Here is a 25,468-nt window from a genome sequence, read left to right as displayed (position 1 = left end):
CTTTAACGAACCCAAAACTTACAATTTGTAAAAATCTAATCGTTTAGCTACAATACTCCGTGTCGTATGTGGTGAACAACCCTGTATATTCCACAAAATTAATATTTAAAAACGCGTTTAAAATATGTATAGTAGATACTTAAGAACAAAACTTTTCACTTAATCCGCAGGAATATAATTACAATCATCAAAAAATATCGAGATGATTGGGAAAATTATTGATTGGCTTAATGACAATAAAATATGGTCCACGGACATTTTTAAAAAGCAATGTTCTCTTATTGTTTTTAAGAGAAAACTGTCAACGATACTTTTCTTAGCGCACAGCATGATTTGATATAAATTCATTCAAAAATAAGAGGACCACCCAGGATTATTAGCCGATAAAAGGCGGACCACCAGAACAGTTTGGCCTTGTAGTTTTACGATTTTAAGCTTTGTAAATATATTTTTTTACTATACTGGATGCGTCTAAAAACTGGCCCACCCTTTAAATGGCATCGCGGTATTTTTTTACTTTATTTGATAGACAATTACACCCTCAATAATAGTTGTCTCTTGTTAGTTTATAACTACAATTTAACTCGAAATACCAAATGTGCGGCACCAAATTAATGAGCCACCCTTGTTCCATTTGAAAAAAACTGAGATATGATTAAAAATACGATTTGGGCATTTTTTTAACCGACCAGGACAAGACATGAAAAACATTAGACGATCAAATCTATTTTCCAAGTTCCTTGATTTTTTTAAAGCGAAAATGTCAAAAGTTAACATATTCGTTCATAGTCATTCTATTCAGAGTGTCTTCTTCTTCTTCTCTTCTTTCTCAGCCTGGTTCCATCCAGTGTTGGATATAGGCCTCTTCTAGGTTTTTCCATGTTTCGCGATCTCTAGCCAATCTTATCCATTGTCTTCCCGCCACTGCCCTGACGTCATCGACCCATCTCTTTTTTGGTCGGCCCACACTTCTTGTTGTTCCCCTAGGTCTCCATAGGATTATTTTTTGGGGCCATCGGTCTGGATCCTGTCTTGCCACATGTCCTATCCATTGCCACTTCAGACTTGCCACTCTTTTAACGACATCTATTAATTTTGTTTTTGACGTATGTGGGTATTCCGTATTTTTTTTCCCTAATGGTGACTCCCAACATGATTCTTTCCATGGCTCTTTGTGCTACTCGTAGTTGTTCTGCTGTTTTTCGGGTAATTGCCATAGTCTCTAAGCCATACGTAAGCACAGGTAGAATGCAGCTGTCGTAAGCCTTTTTCTTTAGGTTCATGGGCACCTTTTTATCCTTGAAAATATTGCTCATATTTCCAAATGCTACCCATGCCAAATGGATCCTGCGTTTGATCTCCGTATTTTGGTTTTCCTTGCCCAGCTTGATTTTATGACCTAAATATATATAATGGTCTACGTTTTCAATAATAACGTTGTCAACGGTAATGTTATGGATATTGTTGCTCATTATCTTGGTCTTCTTCAAGTTCATTTTAAGGCCAATTTTCTGGGATTGGTCATTTAGCTCATTTAGCATGGTGTTTAGTTCTTGAATGTCGGTGCTCAGCAAGACAATATCGTCTGCGAACCTCAGATGGCTAAGGTGTACCCCATCGATGTTTAGACCTCTATTTTCCCATTCTAATTTCTTGAAGACATTTTCCAGTGCCAGTGTAAATAACTTGGGAGAGATGGTATCTCCTTGTCTCACGCCCTTGCCGAGTAGTATTTTTTCTGTTTTGAGGTCATCATCTAATTTAACTTGGAAGGTTGCACTATCATAGATATTTTTAATAATGGAATAATATCTGGAATCAATTCTCGCGTCCTCCATTGCAGCTAGAAATGACCAGGTTTCGATGCTGTCAAAGGCTTTTTGGTAGTCTACAAAGGCCAAATGTAGAGGTATATTGTATTCTGTTGTTTTTTCAATGACTGTTTTAATTGTTTGTAGATGATCGATGGTACTAAAACCTTTTCGAAAGCCTGCCTGTTCTATTGGCTGATAGGAATCTAGTTTCGTAGACAGTCGGTTGTTGATAATCCTAGTGAAGAGCTTGTATAGATGCGAGAGAAGGCGTATTGGTCTATAATTCTCTATATTTGTAAAATCTCCTTATTTTGTATAATAGCACAACTTCTGCGTTTTTCCATGCATCCGGGATTCTACCCTCCATCAGACATTTATTTAACAATACTTCCACGGCATCCACTAATGGTTTTCCGCTCATCTTCAGCATTTCAGGTGTAATACGATCTTCTCCTGGGCTTTTGCCATTTTTTATTTGTTGAAGTGCGTATTTAATTTCTGTGGTTGATATTTCTAGCATCTCTTCTGATCCTACGTTTGTGATGTGTTTTTGTACTCTATCTTTGTTTGGTATAACAGACTGTTAAAGTTGTTCGTAGAATTTGTGTATTTCATTTCTAATTTCATGTTTGTCTGTTGTTATAATGCCATATGTGTTTCTTATCTTTATTATTTTTTGTTTTCCGCGCATTTGCTTACGTCTTAACACTTTCATGCTTCTATTGTTTTCAATTGTTTCCAAAATTTGGTTTCTCTTATACTCCCTTAGATCTTTTCTTATTTCTCTTTTAGTTGTTTTATTTAAGGTGTCATATTCTGGGGCATCTCTGTCAGTCTTTCTTCTTTCCCTTATTAGTTTTGTCGTTTCTGGTTTTAATTTAGTTTCCGAAGGGTGTTTCATTTTATTACATATTTTCTTTGTTGCTGTAGTTATGCCCTGCTTTAGATTATTGAGAATGTCGTTGGGGTCTTGATCTCTGAGTGTCTGTGGCTTTAGTCTCTTTTCAAGCTCTTTTTGATAGGTTTCCTGATTTAGTTGTAGAGCGTCCCTTGTAGGAAACATTGATCTGGTAATTAATTTTCTTCTTTCTATATTAGTATAAATTTGTATTTTGGCGCGTACTAGTCTGTGGTCACTTCCTGTATGAAAACTGTTTAACACATCGACATCTTTACAGATTGTATTCTTGTTGGTGAGGATAAAGTCTATTTGATTTTTTACTCGTCCGTCTGGACTCCGCCATGTCCATTTTTTCTGAGTTTGTTTTTGATAAAAAGTATTCATACAGTATAATTTTTCGTTGTTGACAAAGTTTACAAGCATGTCTCCTCTATCGTTCCGTTCCCCGAGACCAAAGTTTCCTATGTAGTTTGTATCACCCGGTTGCTTCTTCCCTATCTTGGCGTTAAGAGCCTTGGCATTCAGAGTGTCATTTTCTATGAAATAAAGTAAAAAAATACCGAGGGTGCCATTTAAAAACCAAAAGTTGTAGTCATTTCTGGTGAAACAGGAAGTGACCGAAAACAATTTAATACTTCAATCGATCCCGATTTATGTCATATACTAACATACCAAATCCCGTTTTTTTATCTGAATTAATAAAAAAGTTATAGGGGTGAGCCACTTTTGAGACGCACCCGATATTGTAATTAATATTAATAAAATTAGACAATGGTTAAAACTAAATATTTTTGTGTAACCTTAGACTAATCGTCAATTTAATCTAACATCGGTAACTGTTTTCTAAATGCGCTGTTTTGATTTTTTATATCAGTTTAATATAGTGGTATTACATTACTCTCTATTACAAACTAATAATATTTATTCATACTCTATGTTTCTTATTTTTTTATTTTTTAATTTCCAGAAATATTTTGGGAATAATGTAGAGGGTGTTTAACATTTTTAATAACTATGTAGGTAATTCATTCTTAAATAAAATATAAGTACTAATTAACGAGAGTAAAATTTAGATTGCGATTTGGATAATTATCCGAAACGAATTCTTATTCAAAATTTAAGATATATCTAATTAATGTTTGTACCGTAAAGAGATACAATTTTCCATTGATTTGTCTAAGCCCGATCATCCCCTCACGACACATAATAGTCATAATAGCAAATCGTCGCATCGGAATAATTACGGGATAAACAGTAATTATTCACTCGGATTCCAGTGCAATCCAATTTCAAAGAGCGGGGCACTCTAAGCACTGATATTTATTTTCTGGAAATTGTAATTTTCGCTACTCGGCTATACAGGGTGGCGCCTCTCATACGACAAGGAGGCTCCAAGGGGGAAGAGTTACGCATCAAAGTTGTGATTTTTAACAATAACCATATTAGATAGTACACCATATTAGCCCACGGCCACACATAAAGCGTTTTTTGCGTTTTTAGCGTGAAGCGTCTTTAGCGACTAAAACAAAATAACAGGATATATAGGAGTGGCCACACCAAAAGCGTGTAGCGTTCGGCGTGTCTCACAAAAAACGTAAATAAAAACAAATCGGTTTGTTTTCTGTAGCGTCTTTAGCGTTTTCTAAGATAAAACCCCGTCATAGGCGGACGTTATAGTTATATTTAATAATACAATAAAAATAAATTAAATATTAAATAGTATGCATTTTTTTTCATTTTAGGGTATTATCTACTGTTTAGGAGAACATCTACTGTTTAGGAAGATTCTATTAAATTCAAAAATTTGAAGGAAATGTTTGAAAAAGTGTAGTTTGAAATGTTGAAAAAGTAATAAATTAAAGGAATATTTTCTTACGTGTAAAAAATAGTTTTCTAATACGTAAAAAGTGTTTTTTTTTCTGCGTAAAATGTTTTTTTAACAGAATCAAATAGTTTTTGACGCGTAAAAAAATAGTTTTTTACGTGTAACAAATAGTTTTTACACGTAAAAAATATTTTTTTTTGGGTAAAAGAGTTTTTTACTAGAAACAATAAGTTTTTGACGCGTAAAAATTAGTTTTTTACGTGTAACAAATAGTTTTTTGCAAGTAAAAATATTTTTTTTGCACAACAAAAGGTTTTTTACCAGAAACAATAAGTTTTTGACGCGAAAAATTAGTTTTTTACGCGTAACAAATAGTTTTTCACACGTATTTTTTTTTGGCGTAAGAAAGGTTTTCTACCAGAAACAATTTGTATTTGACGCGTTTGACGCGTAAAAAATAGTTTTTTACGTAATAACAAATAGATTTTTACACGTAACAAATAGTTTTATACGCTTTAAAAAAAATAGTTTTCAACCAGTAACAAATAGTTTTATACGCGTAAAAAATAGTTTTCTACCAGTAACAAATAGTTTTATACGCGTAAAAAATAGTTTTCTACCAGTAACAAATAATTTTATACGCGTAGAAAATAGTTTTTTACGTGTGACAGTTTTATTCGCGTAAAATAATAAAAATAGTTTTTTACGTTTTTACAAATGTTGTTTTACACGTAATAATTTGATTCACTTTTACAAAATTTGTATTAAAATATCAATATTTTTGATAAACACGTGGACTGTTCACAAATACACGTTGCGTCCCTACGTGTTTGTAAGCCGTTAACACGTTTCGTTACAACGAGCTCGTGTGTCAAGGCCGTATCACTAGCTAGTACTAGTCACGGACTTGAATTTTTACTCCCAGCGCGCGTAAAGGAGTTTCACTCCAAAATGTTTCATAAATCATGTCCTAAAATTGCATTAGCAACTAGAAATATTTACTATTCTATTATATAATTATAATTATTTATTATATTATATTATAATTATAACCAGTACTAACCACAACACTACAACATAAGAAACTATACACATATAAACTAAAATTCGTAAAATAAATCGCAAATAATAATTATTATTTTTACACACACCACTGGCACTAGCAGTAGATTGTGTTTATCTCCGAATATATGCCCCGGCCCGTCAACAATTTAATCCCAGCATTTTTTATCTTCGTCTCTTCAACGCTAATGGCGCCGATCTCGGCCATCTCTTTCTCACAGGATTGATTGTTGGACGGGCCGGGAATCCACCAGCTTGCGACGTTACTAATTGACATCTTGATAGAAACTGCAGACCTGCCGCGTCTTTTGCGTGTTTTTAATGGACACAAATCGAAAAAAGCGCTTAAAACGGTAAAATCGCAAAAAGCGATTGAGACGCAAAAAACGCAAAACGCTAAAAACGCTTTCTGTGTGGTCGTGGGCTTAGATAGTAGCAGTAAGTAGATAAAAGCTACGTAAGTGGTAATTTACCCTTATAGCCTGATAATTAATTAAAATAACTAATGTATGTTAAATCAAATTAAAATTTGACCCGAAAAGTTATACAGGATGAGACAAAATTAATATTGATCATTGGACACTTTAAGAAGCAAGTTATTTTTTATTTTTGAAAGGAACAGTCAGTAAAATATTCCTCTTAGACAAATATTTTCCTAGATATTTTATATTTTACGATTTACCGTTTGTAGGTCTTTATTATTTGAGAAAATCTAAGTGGCTAAACATACTAGACTATACCGGTACTGGTTAGTTTAAAAACAATATAAATTACTAGCTTGTACCAGATACTTCGTTCGCGTCGAATTAATCATTTGTAATGGTGATGATAAAGCAAAAAGCAAGAATTTCCATTAACAAACAAACTGGATAAAATTTTCCCACATTTATGTCAGCATGAGAAAAAACAATATGGCGATATTATTATATAACTTGGTAATATTTGAGGGGTAGTTTCATCTCGTTGGAATTTGACTTTCGAAAAATCCGATTACTAAAAATCATCTTTAAACGTCTAGCAGTTTAAGCAGAATCGTGATTACTCAATGGTCATATTTTATGAAACACCCTGTATAAATTTATAAAAAATCTTAAAATATGTAAAACAACAAAATAAAATATACGGGTTTCAGAGTTTTTCCGAAAAACTCACCGGTTTTTAAATAAAAAATATTTTAATATTTGAGGGATAGTTTCACCCTCAATCTGTTTTCTAAAAATCAGCTTTTTACGTCAAGCGCTTTAAGCAGGATCGTGATTTATCAATGACCAGATTTTTCGAAACAAAATCTTCAAATATGTAAAAAACAAAATAAAATATACGTGTTTAAGCGTTTTTTCGCAAACTTGACCGTTTTTTAAATAAAAAATATTGTAATATTTGAGGGGTGGTTTCACCCTCTTGGAACTGGAATTTCGAAAAATCCTTTCTTATCGAACCTCTACACCCTAGAATCAACCTGTATGCCAGAATTGAGCTTCTTACGTTGAGTGGTTTGAGCAGGATCGTGATTAATCAGTATGTCAGTCACTTAAGGATTTTATATATCAGTATAGATTTATAGAACAATGTCTTATAGAATATATGCGGCGAATATAACTGTGGCTATTTATTTTTATACACAAAAGCCGCCAAAATTATTTCCCTACGACATGATTCACCCAGAATATTTTGCATTTATGCGAAAACTCCAGTACGCCCTAGGCTACAGACATAAATCTGCCTCAAATATCCCGGTTATCCCTAATAGCGTTGTAAATTCCCGTTTCAACAAACTCGGTTATTCCGTCACGAAAGGAGGTCAAATTTTGTCACTTTTAAACTAGAATAAACTCCATTTGCTCTAATTAATACTCCATTCAGGTCGTAAATTGAACGTATAAGCACTAATTTATACATATATATTATATATATTTAGTTTTTGCTCTAAAAAATTATCCAACGTAAAGAAGCTCTTAATTTTTAATTTAAACCGTGCCGAAATCATGATGCTTTCCATTTAAATAACATGGGATTTTCTGACCTTTCGCATTTAATTTTTTATCTCCAAAGTAAATGAACTTACGACTTCGTCGATGACATATTCTAATACAAAATTTTACGCTCTACAAAAAAGATCTCTTTCGCTTTTTCGATAAAAACGTTCCTTTAAAAGTTATTCGCGGTCAAAATTATTCCACACTGAAAGGCAATGAAACAATAATCTTAAATTATAGTTTTGATCAATTGATCATAGATAGCGTAATATTAGTTTTCCATATTAAAGATGGTAAAGAAATATTGTTTTATTGAAAAAAGTATGGCTAGATCCTTTTTTAGTTAAAATCAAAAGGTGCAATTAGAATTTGCAGGGAATGATAGAAAAAATTGATTATAAACTATGTGCACAACTTTGACCGCCGATAACTTTTAAAGAAATGTTTTTATGGAAAAAACCAAAGAGACTTTTTTTGTAGAGCGTAAATTTTGTATTAGAATATTGTTTGTCGAAGCTGTAGGTTCATTTGCTGTAGAGAAAAAAAAATAAATGCAAGAGGTCAGAAAATCTCATGTTATTTAAATGGGAAAGGTATAATGATTCCGCCACGGTTTAAATAAAAAATTTAGAGCTTGTTTACGTTAGGTTAGGTTAGGTTGTAGGTTAGGTTAGGATAATTTTATTACAGCAGAAACTAAAATTTCAGAGGGCGACAGCAAAAAAAAATCAACATGTGAAATAACGGACACCCTAATACATAATATACAGGGTGTCCCAGAAATAAGTGCAAGTATTTTAACTGATATAGTATAGTTCAACTCCAGAAACACACCTATGAGGTTTGGTTGGATTTGAAAATTTGCTTTTTTGAAAAATTTTTTGGAATTTTTTTTAGTTTTTAGTTAAAAAACATTATTTCTTGATAATATGGCAACATAGGTATTAGATTAAATTTACAAGAAAGAAAATCCTGAAAAGATCTAGTGGTTCTCAAAATTTTAGCAAAAAATCTTATTTTTTAGAAATTTTCAAAGTAAAATAAACTTCGTTATTTTGGACTTATTTGAAAAACGATAAAGAGAAAATATGCTTCTTTTATCGAGATCTACCACCTCTTAAAATATTTGCACTTATTTCTGGAACACCCTGTATAAATACGATACGGAGAGAAGTGCATTAGAAATATCTAATTACTGTCCATTTAGTTTGGACGAATGTTTTAATTATGCAAACTGAAATGGGAAGGGGAGGTGTTAACTAACACATAAGGCTGAAAATTGATTTATACGAAACCCGTAAAACATAGTAAATTGAAATAGACCCCAGAAATACTATTATGAGTTTTTTTGCGACTTTTTTTAAATCTGGAATTTTTTAAAAAAAAAATTGGAAATTTTTTAGGTTTCAGTTAAAAAAATTGTTGATAATATGGCAACATAGGTAGTATATTAAATTTATACGAAAGAAAATCCAGAAAAGATCTAGCGGTTCTCAAAATTTTAGCAAAAAATATTTTTTTTTGAAAATTTTGAAAATAAAATAACTCAGTTATTTTGGATTTATTTGAAAAACGGTAAAGAGAAAATATGTTTCTTTTATCGAGATCTACCAGAACTGAAAATATTAGCACTTATTTAAGACTCACCCTGTATAATATACAGGGTGCTCCGAACTGTATTCCGGAAAATTCGGCAGCATTATCTGTTTAGATATAGTTATTTGACTGAAATTATAAATTTGGGAACTTTTTATTTTTTTTTTCATAAATTTTTCTTCCAAAAAATTATGATAAAACTGTTAATCTTTTGGTATAAAAACATTTCAAGTTTATGATTTTAGTCTAACAACTATTTAGTCAACATGTTTAATTTATGTCAATGATGACAGGTATTGATAATCTAGATTCCAAATATCTCGAGAACTGACGCTGCTCTAGACGCTGCAAAGCTAGTATTTTGCTTTACAATCTGTAGAAGCTGTAGTATAGAACAATAATATGTAGTTGAAAGTATATAAAGTATATCCTAACCTTCCATATAATTTTTCTATATAACATTTTTTAATAATTCTCAAAACATATGAAATAATGAACTTTATCGTTGACTCAATTTGTATATTGATATTTGTCTATAAAAATTGTACAATGTTAATGTTATTTGGTGATTATAATATAGCAACCGAATGTTTGCTCCGCAACAGCCGTTCACAGTCAAACTCCTCAACATAGCCCCTCCCCACTTAATTCTAAACTATAATTAGTTTTAAAATAAACTAATATTAGTTTCATCATCTTCTAATACTACCCCCGGAAATAAACTTATTTCTAAAGTTCAGTTCCTTGAGGAATCAAGTTTGGATTTTACTTGCGTTAACTTTAATTCTCCTGAGAGAAATCAGTACAGCAAATAGACGATGTGGGCCTTGAATAGAAGTTGTGTTGTCTATAAAAAGAGGAAGATACAGCCCCAGGGATTTGTCGGATGTGTAGTCGTTATAGAGCGTGGGTGCCAGTCATCGGGAAATGCGAAGTTCTTATTGAATTTTGAGACGCAATGACTAAAGTTCGTTTCTGACTTCAAGGAATGTTATAGAAAAGGATGTTATTTATTTGTTTGATAATAAAAGTATGTTCGATAGTGATGAACTTCATAGGGATGCTTGACAGTAAGATTATATTATTGTTGAAAGCTAGAACACAATGAATATCGATTCGGAAATGCACTGTCGGACTGTGGGCAGTTTTTATCCTTTTATCTATGAGCGGTATCGTTCCTATGACGTAGTAGATGACGTTTTCGATAACGGCGGATCGAGTTACGAGACAACCTGATCTTTTAATAACCTTGCATAGAACCGACAATATTCCACGGATATTATTACTACGTGTCACATTCCACCCTATTTAGGCCGTGGCTATGTCATCGCAGTCCAGCGGATGTCCAATTAAAGGCTCTTTTATCCCTGGCTAGCTGTAGGGCTCCGCGGAATAACAGCAGAGAGCTGCTCTATTAAAGTCGTTTTTAAACCGTAAATGCCATCATAGTAGGTATGTATGTATTACAGTTGAGGGTTGGAACCTTTGGTGTTACACAGCAAAATAAAAACACTAAATCACCACAATACACCAAAACACTTTTACTTTTACACTGGACGCGCGTTTCGCTAACCATGTTAGCATCATCAGCAGATGATTATAAACTAAAGTACAATCTACAAGGTGAGCGTTTATATACTCGCTCAGTGGGCCCCGAGTGGGCGTGGCAAAATCTAGCCAACCGAGTCAGAGCCAACTGAGCGTAACAGTTAGATTTCCGCCACTAGAGTAGTAGGAACAAAGAACTTGAAGGAATTGGACCGTTGACTCTGTTCATACTATCTTTACATTTATTAATTCTGATGCTTTCATATGCATCTAATTGCCTGTAATTTGAGACTTGTTTAATTAATTTTAAATTATTAAGATCTATACAATGTTCATTATCAACAATATGTTCGGCAACGCAAGATTTATCCGGTCTACCATATCTTATCTGAGCTAAATGTTCTTTAAATCTAGTTAATATTGATCTTCTAGTTTGCCCAATATATTTCTGATTACAGTCTTTACAAGAAATTTCATAAATACCCGACCTTTCCAGTGGAGGTGTTTTATCCTTTGTATTGCCTAATAATTGTTGTAATTTATTATTAGCACTATACACAAGTTTATAATTGACATTCTTAAAAATTACTTTTAGACCACAGGATAACTCTCTATCAAACGGTATCGAAAAATATTTAGACGTATCTTCCTCCACTTGAAAAGTCGAATTTTCAGGAAATCATTAAGCTATACCTACGTTTTCTAATTAATTTATCAACTAGTGAAGGAGAATATCCATTACACTCAGCTACATTCCTAATGTAATCTCTTTCTATTTCATTTCTTTCGTTGGAAAGTGGGAAACTAAGTAATCTATGAACTAAGAAATTTAAACTAGCCATTTTATGTTCAACACTATGATGTGATTCATTAGGAATATATCAGCGTGTGGTATTTTTCCTATAGATATCAAATTCCACGCAATTATTAGTATTTCTAATAACTAATACATCTAGAAATGGTAATCTGTCGTTGTTCTCAATTTCATGCGTAAATTTAATGGAAGGAAAACGATTATTTAACTTAGAAATAAAATTATCTATGGTGTCTCAATGTGTGTCAAAAACAACAAAAATATCATCCACATACCTAACCCATACTCTTGGAAAATACTTAAACTGATTCTTAGCTTCCACTTCAAACCTGCTCATGAATAAATTAGCCAAAAATGGAGACAATGGATTACCCATTGCTGTACCTTCCCGCTGTTCAAAAAAGTTGTTATTAAATTGAAAACAGTTTTGTTTCATACATAACGATGTAAGCTCAATATATTCAATCACAGTTTTGTTGTCGAGACCATTTGCGTTCAGTAATTCCTTCAAATAGCCTAAAGTATGTGGAATTGGAGCACTTGGGAACAACGAAGATACATCAAAGGAGACCAAAATTTCACCTTCATGCAATGTTATATCTTTAATTTTGTTAATGAATTCAATATTATTTCTAACTGAGAAAGAAGGTTCATGATCAGGTAAATTTTCAAACTCACTTGATAACCATTTTGCCAAATTATAAGTCGGAGAACCTACAGCCGAAACAATTGGGCGCTTAGACTTGTCCGGTTTATGAATTTTTGGCAAAGCATACAATTTTGGTAATGACAGATTGGATACTTGCAATTTCCTCTTTAAAGAAAGATCAATAAGGGTGTTACATTCTTTTAGAGTTTTTTTAACGTCTGCTACCATCTTAGACAAGGGATTCTTCTTCAAATTTATGTAGGGGCTATTATCTATTAAGTTGTTAACCTTATCGTAATAGTCTTTTTTATCTAATATAACAACCTTATTTCCCTTATCAGCTTTTTAGATAGAAATAATCTTTGTTACGCAAACTCTTGACAATATTGTGCTCTTTGTTGATTTTTAATGAATTACTTGAAACAATATTTTGATAACTGATTTCTACAAGCCTCTCTTGTAAATACTTTAGAAGCCTCGGGCAAGTGCTGAATAGCAGTTTCCAACACCAACGACGATTTCCTCCAAAGCGCTACCAGAGTTGGGCAATGCATACTTTAAACCTTTGTTTAATAAACTGAGCTCTTGTTTATCAAAGTCTGCGAAGAAAGATTTTCCACTATGTTTATGTCTCTTTGGAAAACATGTTTGTTTTAGAGCTTTTTTAATTTTTAAACTTATTATTCAAAATGGACATTTTTTTAACAAATTTTGAATTGATAACCACAAACATATTTCTCTGAAAGAGACACCAACATTCATACTCTACATTAGTTAGCTTATAAGTAGAAGTTTTTGCTTAAAGTCCATAGGCTTCAATTTCAAGCATACTTCGTTTACTATACAGAAATTTGATTTCTAAATCAAGCCATTTTTGTTTTGCAATTTTCTCTACCTTATCACTAACGTTACTTTTCGGAATATCAACTTTAATAAAACTAGGATAAACTAGGTTCCAACCCTCAACTTCAAAGGAACCCAAAGGTTCCAACCCTCAACTGTAATCTTCGATGGCTTCACGGTCAACGGAACTGAATCTTTATCGTAAGTTTAGTACTAAGATTAGGTTATTAGGAGCAGATATTTGGTTTCTTAAATCATGCAAAGCCAATTCAGTTTATCCTAGTTTTATTAAAGTTGATATTCCGAAAAGTAACGTTAGTGATAAGGTAGAGAAAATTGCAAAACAAAAATGGCTTGATTTAGAAATCAAATTTCTGTATAGTAAACGAAGTAGGCTTGAAATTGAAGCCTATGGACTTTACAAAAAACTTACTTATAAGCTAACTAATGTAGAGTATGAATGTTGGTGTCTCTTTCAGAGAAATATGTTTGTGGTTATCAATTCAAAATTTGTTAAAAAAATGTCCATTTTGAATAGTAAGTTTAAAAAATTAAAAAGCTCTAAAAACAAACATGTTTTCCAAAGAGACATAAACATAGTAGAGAATCTTTCTTCGCAGACTTTTGATAAACAAGAGCTCAGTTTATTAAACAAAGGTTTAAAGTTTGCATTGCCCAACTCTGGTAGCGCTTTGGAGGAAATCGTCGTTGGTGTTGAAACTGCTATTCAGCACTTGCCCGAGGCTTCTAAAGTATTTGCAAGAGAGGCTTGTAGAAATCAGTTATCAAAAAATATCGTTTCAAGTAAATCATTAAAATCTAACAAGGAGCACAATATTGTCAAGAGTTTGCGTAACAAAGATTGTTTCTACCTAAAAGCTGATAAGGGAAATAAGGTTGTTATATTAGATAAAAAAGACTATTACGATAAGGTTAACAACTTAATCGATAATGGCCCCTACATAAATTTGAAAAAGAATCCTTTGTCTAAGATGGTAGCAGACGTTAAAAAAACTCTAAAAGAATGTAACACCCTTATTGATCTTTCTTTAAAGAGGAAATTGCAAGTATCCAATCCCTCATTACCAAAATTGTATGCTTTGCCAAAAATTCATAAACCGGACTGGAAGTCTATGCGCCCAATTGTTTCGGCTGTAGGTTCTCCGGAATTATAATTTGGCAAAATGGTTATCAAGGAGTTCGAAAATTTACCTGATCATGAACCTTCTTCTCAGTTAAAAAATAATATTGAATTCATTAACAAAATTAAAGATATAACATTGCATGAAGGTGAAATTTTGGTCTCCTTTGATGTATCTTCGTTGTTCCCAAGTGTTCCAATTCCACATACTTTAGGTAAGGCTACTTAAAGGAATTACTGAACGCAAATGGTCTCGACAACAAAACTGTGAGTGAATATATTGAGCTTACATCGTTATGTATGAAACAAAATTGTTTTCAATTTAATAACAACTTTTTTGAACAGCGGGAAGGTACAGCAATGGGTAATCCATTGTCTCCATTTTTGGCTAATTTATTCATGAGCAGTTTTGAAGTGGAGGCTAAGAATCAGTTTGAGTATTTTCCAAGAGTATGGTTTAGGTATGTGGATGATATTTTTGCTGTTTTTGATACACATTCAGACACCATAGATAATTTTATTTCTAAGTTAAATAATTGTTTCCCTCACCTTGTAGATTGTACTTTAGTTTATAATCATCTGCTGATGATGCTAACATGGTTAGCGAAACGCGCGTCCAGTGTAAAAGTAAAAGTGTTTTGGTGTATTGTGGTGATTTAGTGTTTTTATTTTGCTGAGGTATGTATGTAATCAAACTGCGTTGACGTCATACCTATGGTTATACGAGTAGTTATAGATTAAAGTAGTATTTCGTGATGGTATGTTCAGCTGAAGGATTTACATTGCCAATTAAACGGCCATTTTTAAACACTTCGTGACTTTCTTTTACCTATAGAGGGTGGTCCGAACTGTATTCCGGAAACTTCGGCAGCATATTCTGCAGATAAATATAAGTACAAAGTTTGTATAAATGTATGTCCTAAAATGCTTGGTTTTGGAGATACAGGGTGTAGAAGTTTAATTTTTATTTGGATTTTTTCCAAATAATTTCTGAAGAAACTTCAATATTTGGATGAAAATTGGTGTCTGGGTGTTTTTTGACATGAGAAATTTGACTTTGATGTCAATATGATTCCTATTTGTAGGGGGCGCCACCTACATGTGTTTTAACTTTTTTGAAGAGTAATAACTTTTTGTCCATACCTGTATAAAACTACTGTGTGGAAAAATAAACATTTTCGTGATTTTTTCCATAAAAAAATGCTTCTTGGTAAAAATCGCTACGAACAACCGTTCTCAAGATATTTAGAATGGAAATATTTAATACATGGCATTATGGACAATAAATAAACATGTTGAGTAGGTAGTTATTTGACTGAAATTATAAATTTGGCCACTTTTTATTTTTTTAAATTAATCATAAATTTTTCTTCGAAAAAATGATGACAAATCAGTTTCTGATGAACATTTGACACAAAAACATTTCAAATTTATGATTTCAGTCTAATAACTATTTAGTTAACATGTTTAATTTATGTCAATGATGACAGGTATTGATAATTTCGATTCCAAATATCTCGAGAACCATTACTCGTAGCGATTTTTACCAAGAGACTTTTTTTACGTAAAAAACGTCGTAAATGTTTATTTTTTTGCTCAGTAATTTTATACAGGTACGGACGAAAAGTTATTATTCTTCAAACTAGTTAAAACATTTGTAATTGGCGCCCTCTACAAGTAGGAGTCATATTGACTTCAAAAAAAAATTATCATGTCAAAAAACTCTCAGACATCAATTTTCATCCAAATATTGACGTTATTTCAGAAATTATTTGGAAGAAATCGAAATAAAAATTAAACTTCTACACCCTGTATCTCTGAAATTAAGCATTTTAGGGTATACATTTATACGAACTTTTTTACTTACTTTTATCTGCAGAATATACTGCCCAAAGTTTTGGGAATACAGTTCGGACCACCCTGTATATTCTCTCTACTTAAATTATGCACCACGGGTTTTATTTTAATTTATTCTATTCTATAAAGGTTTTTTTTATAATTGATGGGTATTTGAGAACGTTTATTGTACAATTTTGCATTTTAAAATAAAGCATTCTATTTCAAAAAGGTAAATTATTATTTTAACGAGACATTAAATTCCATAAATAAATATATCACATACATTTTGACTAAATAATTCGTTTCATTTTGCATTAATTTAGTTTATATTGATTTGTATATAAGGTTTGTTCCAACCAGCATTTCGGGATCGTTTCGAAATCGTACTCGAATCGGTTTTCTTGCCTTTTGTTAGCATGCGCGGACTTCGAATAGTTTCGTGACGGTGCAAAAAGTATCAACGTTGGAACGCTTTTTAGATGGTTTTCGGGACTGCCAAAAGTGTCAAGCGTGCGTATATCGATCGGTTTTTTGTTTTTGTTTAGAATTTCATAACATAACCCTTTTATTTTTGTTTGCAATTTCCAATAGCAATAATAATAATTATTTTTCTTGAAATGGAGAATCAGAATCCAGTAATTGTTGGTAAGCGTTTCAACTGTATACTCACTAACTCACTTACCTATCCTCTCTTTTATGATCCTGGTATGCTTAGTTTCCTGTTATTCCATTGTAGTGGTAGAATTTTTGAACATTATTTTATAAATCAAAAATTAATTAAAATTTCCGAACGGTTTACTCCACACAAACTCACAAGCAAAAGTATAACGGACACGTATTCGAATTCGTAAAAAATAACGAAGACAGAAGCATCAGCCGGACGCCGGACCAGAATCAGCTGTTAAAAATCGATAATCCCTGCCAATATGCTTTAATGCGCAGTCAACCCACATTTGAATTACTGCGCACGAGCGTGATCGTTCGGTGACGGTTCTGCGGCAGGTTAGAACAAACCTATAATTATATTTTTAACATTAACTAAATTGAGAAACCCCTATAAGATGTTACTAATATGTTCTTAGCATAAAGTAAAATATAAATATAGTTGGTGGTTTGGGAAATATCCTTGATGATATTCATCATATAGTTATATACAAAATCATCTTGAATACAAAATGACAGCGATTTTCATCTGCAAATAAATTCTGATTATGATTTTTATATTCATACATAATTTTTAATCGAGTTTTATACGCTCGATTTTATATATAATAATTCTCGCTTAATTTTATATATATATATATATATATATATATATATATATTTTGTTTTATGATTCATGTTAACATATGCCTTGGTTAATTTAGATTCTGTTAAAGTAAGTAAGTCTGTAGTTAAGATTCTGCAAAATTGTTGATCTTGTTGAAGATGGCCGAAATTATTAATACTCGCTTGGTCCTTGAAGAAGAATGGGAAAATATAACACAATATATTTGCAGCCTCATTAACAGTATGAACCGACGTCTACAGACAGTTATAGCAGCCGGGGGAGGCAATACAAAGTAAGCCCACGGCCACACAGAAAGCGTTTTTTGCGTCTCAAGCTCTTTTTGCGATTTTACCGTTTTAAACGCTTTTTTCGATTTGTGACCATTAACAACATGCAAAAGACGCGGCAGGTCTGCAGTTTCTATCAAGATGTCAATTAGTAACATCGCAAGCTCGTGGATTCTCGGCCCGTCCAACAATCAATCCTGTGAGAAAGAGATAGGCGAGATCGGCGCCGTTAGCGTTGAAGAGACGAAGATAAAAGATGCTGGGATTGAATTGTGGACGGGCCGGGGCATATATTCGGAGACAAACACAATCTACTGCTAGTGCTAGTGGTGTGTGTAAAAATAATAATTATTATTTGCCATTTATTTTACGAATTTTAGTTTATATGTGTATAATTTTTTTATGTTGTAGAGTCAGCCACTTAAGGATTTTATATGTTAGTCTAGATAACGTCCGCCTATGACGGGGTCTGATCTTAGAAAACGCTAAAGACGCTACAGAAAACAAACTGATTTGTTTTCATTTGCGTTTTTTGCGAGACACGCCGAACGCTACACGCTGGTGTGGCCACTCCTATATAACCCTGATATTTTGTTTTAGTCGCTAAAGACGCTTCACGCTAAAAACGCAAAAAACGCTTTCTGTGTGGCCGTGGGCTTAGAGTATTTTTTACAAGTTTTTTGTTTGTTTGTACACTAGCTTATTATTTTTTTAATACCCTTAGTTTTGTTAGTGTTACTAATATTTATTAAAACCAAGCCTGTAACATCACTTTTTAACATTTTTTAAAATTTATTATAGAGTTCACTGATTAGAACTCGATATGACATTCTATCAATAGTCATCAATAACATCACAAATTAATGATAGTTGAAAAAATTGCAAATTTTTAGTGGCAAGTTCATTTCAAAAACAAAATGCTCAGGAGACATGGTTTCGACCGAAAAATAGTGTTTTAGGAAAATTTACTCACGAAATTATTGCACAGGGCGTTTTAAAGTTAGGATAAACAACAACCCCTCAATTAAGCCTGTAAAATAAGCTAAATACTAAAGTTTATAAAAAACTGAGTTTATCAATTAAAGTTGATATATTTATATATAGTTTGCTAAAAAAAATCATGAAAATAAAGCTCAAAGTAAAAAAAAATATATAACGCTTTAAACTTGACGAAAAAATGTCTGTTAGTTTTTTTGCATCTGAGTGCATATAAAATACATTTGCTGGAATCATGCACAACCGTTTACATAAAATATATTTTAGCTAAGTATTACTAGATAATTTTAAAGCATTGTTTTTAAAAATTAACAATATAAAGTTGAGAATTAATAAATTATTCTTGATTGAAACAATGTGAACAAAAAGTAGCCGAGCAAATTGTTTAATTAAAGTTTGTTTTAAACTCAATTGCTGGAATTAAAGTTAATGTCTAACTAGGACAGCGATAAAGTTTCATTCCATTCTAAAAATTTAAATTGAGTTTAAAATATTTTTAAAGAAAATTAAAACAAGGATCTTTTTATATAAATGTAGTAAATTTTATTTAGAAGATTTTTAATAGAGAGCTTTTTGATTTTTTTTTTGTTTTTGTTGTGTTACCATAATAAAGAATATTTAAATGTAATATTTCATTTTCATACTGGGATGACCCTGCCTATCTAAAACAATAAACATATTTCTTTAAATTCAAAACATTCACAGCGCTTTCACATGCGACGGACCGTCCGTCGGATTTTTTACACCGTTTTCACATGCGACGGACCGTCCGTCGTGTTTTTTCAAGATAGCCGTCGAACAAACTCCGTCGGACGAAGCATACGCGCCCATGTGATATTGTTCATATAAACTCATGGTACTTACTCGAGGTCACGGACGCTCCGTCGCGGACAGTCCGTCGCATGTGAAAGCGCTGTTAAAGATAGCCGTCAGACAAACTCCGTCGGACGGAGTATACGCGCCCATGTGAAATTGTTCATATAAACTCATGGTACTTGCTCGAAGTTGCGAACGCTCCGTCGCGGACGCTCCGCTTCATCTGAAAGCGCTGTCAGTTTTAAGACACTCTACCGGGTGCGTCTCAAAAGTGGCTCACCCCCTATAACTTTTTTATTTTTTCAGATAAAACAACGAGATTTGGTATGTTAGAATATGACATCAATTGGGATTGATTGACATATTCAATTGTTTTCGGTCACTTCCGGTTTCACCGGAAATGACTCAATTGATTTCCAAAAATCACCCTCGGTTTTTTACAAGCGCTTGATAGAAAATGACACTCTGAATAGAATGACATACCATATGTCAACTTTTGACATTTTCGCATATGGTTTATTTGAAATTGTAATCTGCTCAAAAAACCAAGTGTGTGGTATCAAATTATTCGTAAAAAAATGCTTTTTCCAAATATGCTAATGAGCCACCCTTGTTCCATTTGAAAAAATTGAGATATGATTAAAAATACGATTTAGGCATCTTTTAACCGGTCAGAGAACAAGACACTAAAAAGATTAGACGATCAAATCTATTTTTCCAAGGCTGCTTGATTAAAAATTAGTGTTTTTAACACAGCTATGGCACTCTAGATTGAAATTTAAAATACAATTTGTTTTTGGGCGAATATGTCAAAAATTGACATATGATATGTCATTCAATTCAGAGTGTCATTTTCTCTCGAATAAAGTAAAAAAATACCGAGGGTGCCATTTAAAAATCAAAAGTTGTAGTCATTTCCGGTGAAACAGGAAGTGACCGAAAACAATTGAATGCGTCAATCAATCCTAATTTATGTCATATACTAGCATACAAAATCTCGTTTATTTATCGGAAAAAATAAAAAAGTTATAGGGGTGAGCCACTTTTGAGACGCACCCGGTATAGCTGCTAACTAATATAAAATCAATAATTCAAGATTTTATAAGCCTCTACGAAAATTTTTTGTAATTATCATTAAACCAAAGTTTCTATTCAAAAAATGATAATTTGCAGTCTATAAGGATGAAATTTCCTTTAACTGAAGGTCTTCTGACCCTTTAATGGTTTCTCTCGTGATATACCTATCTTTAGGTTGATAATTTTCTACTGGAATTAACGTCTTTCTGAATATTGCTCCCAAATAACTAGAAATATTTTTGTCAGTAGTATGTACTGTCATTTTTTAGTTGAGTCAATTCTTTATTGTGTGTAGTTTGGTATTTTGGTATCGTGCTAGTTTGGTATTGGTATTGGTTAATATTCATTCATTGGTATAAGGATGGAATCTCCTTTAACTGAAGGTCTTCTGACCCTTTAATTGTTTTCCTCGTGATATATCTTTAGGTTGATAATTTTCCACTGGGATTAACGTCTTTTTGAATATTGCTCCCAAATAACTAGAAATATTTTTGTCAGTAGTATGTACTGCCATTTTTTAGTTGAGTCAGATTCTTTAGCTGTTGGTTTGGTATTGGTATTGGTTAATATTCATTCATTGGTATTCTCATCTATTATTTCTACTAATAATTTTGGAAGAAATGTTACTTTTGAGTTATAGATATATAAAGACACAGTACATGTATTGAAATAGTAATGATCATAATATCTAATTTCTTTGCTATTTATATCTGTGTTTGAGTAATTTAGTATATAGAATTGTTAACAATGAAATTTAAGGAAAAGATATTTAATGATTTTATGGTGCCCCGTGGCGTAGATTACAGTTCTCGTCTACCAATTCAAAGATTGTGGGTTCGAATCCTACAGCCGGCATTTCATCAGCCGACTATTTTTATTAAAATAAAAATAGTTTGGGTACCTAGGTCGACTCAGCCTTAAATGAGTACTTGGGATTTACTATCCTGAGGTAATAATAGGCGGTTGAAGCGTAGTGCTAGCCACATTACCTTCGTTATATACCAAACGGCTCTAGCATGGCAAACTGTACCTTGCTACTCCCAAGGCGTTAAACTCTATATACGGGAGCTATTATTACTATAATAATTTTATTAATCGAAATAATCTATAGCATCAATACAAAATGTACCCGTAGATTACAAATATATTATATAATATATTTGTTATCTATCTTACATCTTTTAGTTGAAGTTAAATATTTTAAAAATATAAAACGTGTATCAGGTACAGAAAAGTTATGGTAAACCGTAATACTATTATGTAAATAACTTAATTCAGTAAATCATATATCAATGATCACATATATTTTTACAACACAAGCCAATTCCGTTTGGTGATTAAGATAATTGAGAATGTTATAGATTTGCGTCCTTATAAATGAAATGGCGTTTGCAAACCAAAATTTGGTTAATTCCTAGTCCCAAACCTGCTAACGCCATTTCATAATTAAGAATGGTTAAAAGATTTAAGAAAAAAAAACAGATATAGAGAGTATTAACATTTTAAATATGTAATTATAAATACGATATATAAAGCATATAACGAATATATACTAAATATACTGGGTGAGTATTAACTAAGTGCTAATATTTTCAGGGTTAGTATATTTCGACATCAGAAACACAAAAAAAAAATATTTTACAAATTTGAATTTTTTTTTGGAAATTGTTTTAATTCTTAGTTAAAAAACACGATTTCTTGTTAATATGTCAACATAGGTAGTAGGTTAAATTTACAAGAAAGAAAACCCAGAAAAGATCCAGTGGTTCTCAAAATTTAAGCAAAAATTAATTTTTTTTGGAATTTTTTTTGTTATAATTTTCAAAGTAAAATAACTCGGTTATTTTGGACTTGAAAATGGTAAAGAAAAAATATGTTTCTTTTATCAAGATCTACCAGCCCTGAAAATATTTGCACTTATTTGAGACTCACCCTGTATATTACTTATATGTAATGCACACCATGTTTTTAAATATTTACAAATTATAAACCTTTAGTATTTTAAATTTTTTATGCTTATTTAAAAAAAATATAAGTATTATGTTTGGATTATCTGGGGTATGTCAATCTAATACAACTCAGTAATCTTTCATGTGTTAATTGACTAAAATTAAAATATGTAATTTTGTTTTCAGGTTCAAAGGCACCGAATTTCAAGTGGTCATTCTACACCGCCATCAGTACGAAGGCCCATATTAAACTTTCGAAGATCGCTAAACACATCTTCAGAAGATACCTTTGTATCGAGAAGCACAACTCAGCACTTGGCTAAAGATTACGTGGAGAGTTTGCACCAAAATTCGAGAGCTGCACTACTTTTCGGAAAAAACAACGTACTGGTCATGCCAGCTAAAGATGATGTAACCGAGCCTATGCCAGGGTAAGCCTTACTCTAACCTTTTAATTAAAAATAGTTACAATTGAGGTCATTATTTTATTTATTTATTTATTTATTTATTTATTAATACCAGTTAATTTACAATGTAGAAATACATGATAAACCGCAGAGAGACAGAGCTCTGTACGCGGACCGGTTTAACTTAAAAAATTAACAACTAAAAACTAAAAAACTAAAAAACTAAGAAGTATGAAACAAAAATAAATATAAATACAAGCTTGACTGGCACAGCGTTGCCCACTCACGAATAGAACAGGGAACAGGCTATTTTTTTTTCAAACGCCGCAAATAATTTTAAGTTTCAAACGTTCTAAATAGTATAAAAAGAGTTGTAGGCAACGGCCCAGCTACGTCGAAACACCGGTTCCCATTAGAACACCGAAGTTAAGCGACGTAAGGCAATACTAGTGGATGGACGGGTGGCCGGTTCGAAACTCTGTATCGTGCTGTTGTCCAAAAAAAGGCAAAAGTGTAAAATCTATTGACACACACTGCTCATTCACACCGGTTTGAGGCCGGATGAGATCGGATATCTCGTGAGTAAGAGTCGATTTAGACACTTGCCCAGTAGCTGAGTCACGTTGGAACCCGCTTTCAAGTAAAGTTTTCGATTTTGGCTTATTATTAACTACAAACGATGCAATTGATTGTAGTAAATTCAATTTTTTGTAGTACTAATAATTAACCAGAAAAAGTAAGCAATTGTGCGCAATGTAACAAAGAGAAAAATATTGTTTTAACAAAGGTCTAAAACCTTCCAAATCGTTTGTAGTTTTATGTAGTAGCATAAAAATTCAATAAAAGATCCTTGGAATTAGTGAATTATAGTAAAATATGAAAATTAACATAGTTTGACATAATGTCTTTAGTTGTACCCAAACTAAAAAGCGATGCAATTGATTGTAGTAAATTCAATTTTTTGTAGTACTAGTAATTAGCCAGAAAAAGTAAACAATTGTGCGCAATGTAATAAAGAGAAAAATATTGTTTTAACAAAGGTCTAAAAACCTTCAAAATCGTTTGTAGTTTGTATACAACTAAAGACATTATGTCAAACTATGTTAATTTCCAAATTTTACTATAATTCTCTAATTTCAAGAAACTTTCGTTGAGTTTTTGCTACTACATAAAAACTACAAACGATTTTGAAGATTTTTAGACATTTGTTAAAACAATATTTTTATTCTTTATTACATTGCGCACAATTGTTTACTTTACTTGCTAATTATTAGTACTACAAAAAATTGAATTTACTACAATCAATTGCATCGTTTGTAGTTTATATACAACTAAAGACATTATGTCAAACTATGTTAATTTCCAAATTTTACTATAATTCTCTTAATTTAAAGAAACTTTTGTTGAGTTTTTTGCTACTACATAAAACTACAAACGATTTTGAAGATTTTTAGACATTTGTTAAAACAATATTTTTATTCTTTATTACATTGCGCACAATTGTTTACTTTTTCTTGCTAATTATTAGTACTACAAAAAAATTGAATTTACTACAATCAATTGCATCGTTTGTAGTTTATATACAACTAAAGACATTATGTCAAACTATGTTAATTTCCAAATTTTACTATAATTCTCTAATTTAAAGAAACTTTTGTTGAGTTTTTTGCTACTACATAAAACTACAAACGATTTTGAAGATTTTTAGACATTTGTTAAAACAATATTTTTATTCTTTATTACATTGCGCACAATTGTTTACTTTTTCTGGCTAATTATTAGTACTACAAAAAAATTGAATTTACTATAATCAATTGCATCGTTTGTAGTTGATATACAACTAAAGACATTATGTCAAACTATGTTAATTTCCAAATTTTACTATAATTCTCTAATTTAAAGAAACTTTTGTTGAGTTTTTTTGCTACTACATAAAACTACAAACGATTTTGAAGATTTTAGACATTTGTTAAAACAATATTTTTATTCTTTATTACATTGCGCACAATTGTTTACTTTTTTTCTGGCTGATTATTAGTACTACAAAAAAATTGAATTTACTACAATCAATTGCATCGTTTGTAATTTATATACAACTAAAGACATTATGTCAAACTATGTTAATTTCCAAATTTTACTATAATTCTCTAATTTAAAGAAACTTTCGTTGTGTTTTTTTTGCTACTACATAAAACTACAAACGATTTTGAAGATTTTTAGACATTTGTTAAAACAATATTTTTATTCTTTATTACATTGCGCACAATTGTTTACTTTTTCTGGCTAATTATTAGTACTACAAAAATTGAATTTACTACAATCAATTGCATCGTTTGTAGTTTGTATACAACTAAAGGCATTATGTCAAACTATGTTAATTTCCAAATTTTACTATAATTCTCCAATTTCAAGAAACTTTCGTTGAGTTTTGCTACTACATAAAACTACAAACGATTTTGAAGATTTTTAGACATTTGTTAAAACAATATTTTTATTATTTATTACATTGCGCACAATTGTTTACTTTTTCTGGCTAATTATTAGTACTACAAAAAATTGAATTTACTACAATCAATTGCATCGTTTGTAGTTTGTATACAACTAAAGACATATATAGTCAAACTATGTTAATTTCCAAATTTTACTATAATTCTCTAA

At 31.7% G+C, this 25,468-nt stretch overlaps 1 protein-coding gene across 1 annotated transcript in view; it reads left to right on the top strand.

The window, feature by feature from the left end:
* LOC115876044 (small G protein signaling modulator 1-like) overlaps positions 1–25,468 on the top strand; it is a 118,676-nt gene that overhangs the window by 32,661 nt on the left and 60,547 nt on the right. The window contains exon 5 of the mRNA XM_030891717.1: positions 22,590–22,834. Coding sequence (XP_030747577.1) covers positions 22,590–22,834 — 245 coding nt within the window. The remainder of the gene's footprint in view (positions 1–22,589; positions 22,835–25,468) is intronic.

This window comes from Sitophilus oryzae, unplaced genomic scaffold (assembly GCF_002938485.1).
Source record: "Sitophilus oryzae breed Bouriz unplaced genomic scaffold, Soryzae_2.0 scaffold_1396_pilon_pilon, whole genome shotgun sequence".
Classification (NCBI taxonomy): domain Eukaryota; kingdom Metazoa; phylum Arthropoda; class Insecta; order Coleoptera; family Curculionidae; genus Sitophilus; species Sitophilus oryzae.
This window is presented reverse-complemented; position numbering and strand designations above follow the sequence as displayed.